The sequence below is a fragment of the Leptopilina boulardi genome, unplaced genomic scaffold (genome assembly GCF_019393585.1).
Source record: "Leptopilina boulardi isolate dan_hultmark-lab unplaced genomic scaffold, ZJU_Lbou_2.1 LbouV2_310, whole genome shotgun sequence".
Classification (NCBI taxonomy): domain Eukaryota; kingdom Metazoa; phylum Arthropoda; class Insecta; order Hymenoptera; family Figitidae; genus Leptopilina; species Leptopilina boulardi.
The window spans coordinates 126432-133624 of record NW_026137875.1 but is presented as its reverse complement, the minus strand read 5'-3'; the positions used below and the strand labels follow the sequence as shown (position 1 = coordinate 133624).

At 29.3% G+C, this 7193-nt stretch overlaps 1 protein-coding gene across 1 annotated transcript; it reads left to right on the top strand.

Annotated features, from left to right (window-relative positions):
- Positions 1-741: 741 nt before the first annotated feature.
- On the top strand, positions 742-5574 carry LOC127283702 (uncharacterized). The gene is made up of 2 exons (XM_051308722.1): positions 742-898; positions 2282-5574. The coding sequence occupies exons 1-2, from the start codon at positions 841-843 to the stop codon at positions 3865-3867; spliced, it is 1644 nt and encodes a 547-aa protein (XP_051164679.1). The 5' UTR covers positions 742-840; the 3' UTR covers positions 3868-5574.
- The last annotated feature ends 1619 nt before the right edge of the window (positions 5575-7193 follow it).

The following is a 7193-nucleotide window of genomic DNA, read 5'->3' as shown; positions in this document are numbered from 1 at the left end:
TCCCACACAGCGTCGAAACTTTTCCTAAAAATTTATTAAAGATTTACTTGCAAACTTCGCAGTATTTAATTGCAAAGTTTAGTGAGAATTGTCTAAAAATTTTAATGTCCTACTTAAATAAATGTTTCGCCTAAAAGTTGATTGAAAATTTAAATTAAATTTTCGTGAAAGTTTTGTCGCGAAATTTAGGAACTAAATATTTAAACTGAGATTTCGTGAAAGTTTCATCACGAAATTTGACTAAATATATTGAAATTAAAATTTTGTGATTTCGAAATAAATACAAAAAAATCATATTATATAGAAATAGGACAAATAAAATAAACATTAATTATATAAATATAAACACATTTATTAAACCTGAATTTAAAGGTTCTCAGTTTAAAGAATGATAACACTTAGTACCGACTTAAACACAAAAAGACTTTGGATAATTACCTATATATTGTAAAATACAATTTTTAAGTCAAAATCCAAAATTAAATATCTAATATGTATTGAAATACAAAGTCCACTTTAATCACATATTGAAAGAACATTAATAATATAAATGAAAAATAAATATAAAAAATATACATGACGTTTTTGGGCATTGTGTATGCAGGTGGTTGTTTTATTGAAAAAATTGAAAATAATTATATTATTCTGATTTTGCAAGCAGACACATGCGTTATTGAAAAGTATGAATTATTAATTTACTTTATTTTCATTATGAAATGACGAAAATAATTAGCAAAGTTTAATTTGTTTAAAAGCTTTTTTTTTTTTAAATTTGATACATAAGTGGAAAAATGAGGTATAAAAGATGTTGCCAAACTTTCAAAAAGCACAGAACAGAAGATGAACAGATTTAGAGTATTTTGTTTTTCAGCAATTTTGCTAACGGCTTTTGTAGTTGGTAAGTGAAAAATAATTTATACATTTTATAATTTATATTATCGAATTTTATTATTTAACAAGTTTATTTTAATGAACTTAAAAGATGAAACATCCATAAAAAATTCAGATAAATAAAAATCGCTGAAAATTTTTTTTTATTCTTTTACTGTAAATTTTGTTTTGTAAGTTTAAAATCTAATAATATCAGATTTGGATTCAACAACCAAAAAAATTCACGAGTAACGAATTCTCATCGAATTTAATCAATTTTAAAATTTCCCGCTTCTTTTTGGACGCCATACTGCGTCAGACATTTAAAATTTTTTAATTCTAACATCAAATTTGGATTCCGCTGAATAATATAAATTTCGTGCGAATCCTGTCGAATTAAAAAAATTTTTTGTCGCCATATTGGGTCTTACATTTTGAATTTTGTATATCTTGTGTCAAATTCGGAACAAGCGACCCCTAAAACTTTAGTATACCCACCCTGGGGGTCAATTACGTAACTATTTCCGAATTCCGGATTCTACATTATGGTTTCCTCATTCCAAATCCTACATTTTACATTCCGAATTCCACTTTTCAGATTCCTATTCCGGATTCTACATTTCGGATTCCACATACCGGATTCCACTTTCAAAATTCCGGATCCACTTTTCGTATTTCGGATTCCACTTCAGAATGTGAAATGTGGAATCCGCAAAACGTAATTGCACTTTCCACATTATCCAGATTCGACTTTTCATATTCCCTTTTTCGGATTCCACATCACATATTTTGAAAGTGGAATCCGGAATATGGGATTCAGAATGTGGGATCTGGAATACGGAATTTTGAAAGTGAAATCCGGAATTTTAAATACGAAATTTCGAATGTGGGATCCGGAATACGGAATGTGGAATACGAAATGTGGTACACGGAATGAGGGATCCGGAAAAAGTTACGTAATTGACTCTGTGATACTTATATCAAATTATAGATTTAGTATTTTTTTAACCCCTTATATGTCACGTGACGCCTTTGACAAAAATCATATTTCTACTTTATTAAATCGCTCCAAACTGGTTACTCGAGTGTTTTTGGTATCACTCATTACAAATCCGTTTTTAGTTTTTCAAAATTGAGGATCCAATAAAAATTTCAAGTAAATCAAATACAATTGTTTAAAGAGTCCGCCATATTAGATTCGCCATTTAAAATTTTGAAAACAAACAACGAATTCGTAATCAACGAATATAAGTTTCAAATGAATCCGACCTATTTTTAAAATTAACAATTTTTTGATCAGTTTCTTGTATTTTAGCATGACTGTCAAGGGGTTAAGAATCATTTTAAAAAAAATTAAAATTGTGTAATTGCAAATTATATATAAATATATATTTTATTTTTGTTGAAAAAGGTGACGCTGCTCCTCACCATAAGAAAAAGCATGGATCAGTAAAAATTTCTTCAGGTGGAAGTGCAGCAGGTGAAACTGAAGCCAACATTAATGCCCAATTAGGTGGAAGTACTGGTGCTAATGTTAATCACAATGCTGAAGCATCAGGTGGAATTAATTTCGGTTTCAATCATAATGTTGGAATTTTAGGATCAGCAAGTGGTATTTTGGGAGCCGCCAAGGACATATTAGACGCGGAAAAAAGTGCCGTAAACAGTATTGTTGAAGCAAATAAAAATAAACACGCTGGTATTCAAATTAATCATGGTATCAATAGTGGAGTTAATGTACAGCACGAGAACAATATTGGAGTTCATGTACAACAGGAGAAGAAAGGTGATACACATATTGGACATGGAGGTCAAGTGAATTTAGGCATTCACAAGGATATCAATGTTCAAGGTAATTATGGTCAAACTGGAGGAGCAAATGTTGGCATTCAAAAAGGTGGTAGTGGTTCATTGAATGTTGATCATAATGTTGGAACAAAAGGAAGTGTTAGCATACAAGGAGGTGTGGAACATACAGGTGGAATTTTGGCAAATGGATTATTGGGACTTGCAAAAGATATTATTGACGTTAAGAAGGGGGTAATTAACAATATTCTTGATCATCATAAAGGACATGGAATACAAGTTGGTGTTAAAGTTGAACATGAAAATAAAGGTGGTGTACAACTTGAACATGGAGTTAATCATGGATTAAATGTAGGAGTTGAATCTAATCATCAGGGAGGAATTCAACATGGAACACAAGGTGGTGTTAATGTAGAACATGGAACAAATGGAGGAATTCAAATACAACATGGTTACAATGGTGGTGCTCAAGTTGAACATGGAAGTAAACATGGTTTTGAATTAGGATTTGGAGGCAATCATCAAGGAGGTGTTCAACATGGATCTGGTTTTCAATTAGGATTTGGAAGTAATCAACAAGGAGGAATTAATGTGAATCATGGATCCAAGGGTGGAGTTCAGATTGAACATGGTAAACAAAATGGACTTAATTTTGGATTTGGAAGTGGCCATCAACAAGGAACCCAAGGCGGAATTCAAGTAGGTTTGGAGAGCAATCATCAAGCTGGAGTTCAACATGGATCTGGAATTCAAGTGGGTGTTGGAAGTAAACATGAAGCTGGAACTCAAGGAGGAGTTAAAGTTGATCATGGAGCCAAGGGTGGAATACAAATTGGAGTTGGCAGTCAACATGGATTTAATTTTGGATTTGGAAGTGGTCATCAACAAGGAACTCAAGGCGGAATTCAAGTAGGTCTTGATAGCAACCATCAGACTGGAGTTCAACATGGATCTGGTTTACAATTAGGAGGTAATCATCAAGGAGGTTCTCAGGGAGGAGTCAATGTTAATCATGGCTCTCAAGTTGGAACCAATGGAGGATTCCAATTGGGATTTGGAGGCAATCATCAAGGAGGCAATCAACATGGATCTAGCGGCGGTTTTCAAATTGGATTTGGAAGTCAACACACTATTGGATCTAAGCAAGGTGTATCTAAACAAGGTGGATTCCAACTAGGATTAGGTTTCTAATTTAAAAAAAAAAAAAACTTTTTCAAATTTTAGAATTTTACAATTTCTTCTTTTTATAAATAATTCAATTTTAATTGTTCACTGTGTAAAAAGAATGTTAATCCCTATTGAAAAAAAACACGTATAATTGTACGTATAATAATACGTATAATTATACGTATTATTATACGTATAATTATACGTATAATTATACGTATAATTATACGCATAATTATACGTATTATTATACGTACAATTATACGTATTATTATATGTACAATTATACGTATAATAAGACATACGAATTTGAAACAAGAATTATACGTATAATTATACGTATAATAATACGTATAATAATACGTATAATTAATTATACGTATGATAATACGTATAATTATACGTATTATTATACGTATAATTATAATTCTATTAAAAATAGAATAATAGAATAGAATAATTAGTAGCAAAATTGCGCTGGAAATTTTTAGAAATTTTAAAATGCAAATTAAATTTCACGAAAAAAAATATCGTCGAATGTCAATTCAAGCAGTCACCCATCCAAGTACTAACCGCGTCCAACGTTGCTTAACTTCCGTGATCTGATGAGAACTTGTTCTTTCGCCTTGGTGTTTCCGCTGTCTTGTCTTGATTAATAACTTTGTCGTATAAGTATTGTATCGCACCTCACTTTTAGTGATACTTATACGACAAAGTTATTAATCAAGACAAGACAGCGGAAACACCAAGGCGAAGGAACAAGTTCTCATCAGATCACGGAAGTTAAGCAACGTTGGACGCGGTTAGTACTTGGATGGGTGACTGCTTGAATTGACATTAGACGATATTTTTTTTCGTGAAATTTAATTTGCATTTTAAAATTTCTAAAAATTTTCAGCGCAATTTTGCTACTAATTATTCTATTATTATTCTATTCTATTATTCTATTTTTAATAGAATTATAATTATACGTATAATAATACGTATAATTATACGTATTATTATACGTATTATTATACGTATAATTAATTATACGTATTATTATACGTATAATTATACGTATAATTCTTGTTTCAAATTCGTATGTCTTATTATACGTATAATTATACGTATAATAATACGTATAATTATACGTATAATTATACGTATAATAATACGTATTATTATACGTACAATTATACGTGTTTTTTTTCAATAGGGATGTAATATTTTGTCTTTCTACCGCTTTAATTTTTAGTAATGTAAAATTGTAATAAAAAGAAAGAAATAAATATTTCTACTAAAAATTTATTTTCTCCTTGTACTGAGTTAATATTTGTTCTAATATTTCAAGTTTTTTTAATACTTGATAGTACATACAACTGGGGTACAAAAGTACCCCAGAGATAATTCAAATTACGGCACTGTATCTGTAAGCTTAACTGACTGTCATGGCGGCATCCTAACCTTAATTCAGTTTAGTTATCGAACTTTCAATTTTTATGCTAGTGGCGATTATTTACTTTTATAATAACTGGTGGTAATTAATTAAAAATTGTTTTACACGAGTGAACATAATTATTACTGAATATTTTAAATTTATTTCATGATTTTATGTAGAATATTGTAGATTATTGTATAAAATACTGCAGAAAGAGCAGTGTACTGACAAGAACATAGAATTATCATTTGTGAAACTTGCTCGACAACTAATTTATAAAATGTTATTAAAATTAATTCAGAAACGTAAAATTTGTAAAAAAATTTATTTAATACTACTTTATGACCATTCAGAATAAAAATTATTAACGTGGGAAATACCCACGTGACCCCCATGCAAAAAACATGGTATCGTATTACCAAGTTTTCTCTAAAATGGTAAAGAATTTTTGGTTGAAATTTGTAAAATATGATAGAAAATAGCATTCAGAATGGCGCTGTTCTCGATTTGAAGCACAATTTTGCGTTTAAGTATTAAAAATAAAAGTTTGGAAATTCCCCCATTTTTGAACGAAAGTTGAAGTCAACATGGCGGGGGTACACACAGACGTCACGTGAATTTATCAGTGGTCTAGGAACTAGCGCCAATTGGAGTCAGTGGCCGCTCAAAGAAATAACAAAAACCTATTAACTCCACTATTAATTACTTTTGCTTCCTCGTGGAGGAAGCTATGTAGTCCTTTCGTTTATAAAATTTTTAAAAATGGTGAAAACAAATTTTCCTCTATATAGAAACATGTTATATGAGATCCTGATCAATTGTCCGGATGTATGTATGTGTGTGTGTATGTGTGTGTGGATCGTTTTTGTGAACACGATATCTTTAACAGGTTTTAATGGATTTGGATAAAATTTGGTAGGCTTATTTAACACATTAATCTCTCAAAAATGACGAGAGGATTTTTAAAAATACCCCAAAAAAAAAATTTTATCGTCTTTTTTCCAAAAATTTTTTTTTAATTGAAAAAATTTTTAAATCGAAAAGTTTAAGGTAATATATAATATAATCGTCTTCTTTATGTCAAGATGAATCGATTGATATATATAAAGTATAGATTTGATTGAAATTTAAAGAATTAATGAAAGTTAAAAAATCAAAAATTCTCATTTTAGCTAAAAAATGATGTGTTTATTTAAATTCATGTTTATATATGAAATAATTTTATTCCCTGCATAAAAACGAATCGATTCGTATATATAAAGTTTATGTTACACTCAAAATTAATTAAAATTTTCTTTATTTTTCAAAAAATTTAATTAATTTAAAACATTTTTAACTCGAAATTTTTTAAATCAATCAATTGAATTGGACAAATTCATTGCTTCCTTCACGAGGAAGCGAATTTTTTGCTTCAAACAATGAGGAAGCATAATGTTTATGAAATAAACATAAAGGACCCCCTCCTTGTTTAAAATTATTTCGCATTCAATTACAGTAAATAAGTAGAACAGCCTAATTCCTTCAACACTTTTTTATCATTCCTCAAAATTTCAACCTGAAATTTCTTCTCATTTTATTTAAAATTCAAGGGTTGCAATAATAATTTTTTTTTTAATTTCAAAAAACGCTTATTAGACCTTCAAGTACATCTATATATTCAGCTTTACAAATCTCGAATTCTTGAAAAAAATTAATTTGTTTAAAAGATACATTATTTCTTATGAAAAATGGCTTTTTTTCTTTACAAATTTTGTGTTTATTTTTGTTATTTTTTTCGACGATATTTTTGATTGTATCAAAAAACGACTGTTGCTCCATATTAAATTACTAAAATTATCACACGTGCTACAGCATCCGATTTAGTAAAATAACTGTTTTTATTTTTTATGTAATGGATAATGTGATAAACATTTTTTTTTCTATTTTCTAT

Bases quoted from the DNA above. Each gene is read 5' to 3' on its own strand.
- LOC127283702 (XM_051308722.1), top strand. From the start codon at position 841: ATGAACAGATTTAGAGTATTTTGTTTTTCAGCAATTTTGCTAACGGCT. The intron at 899-2,281 runs GTAAGTGAAAAA...TTGTTGAAAAAG, and splicing joins GCTAACGGCTTTTGTAGTTG to GTGACGCTGCTCCTCACCAT.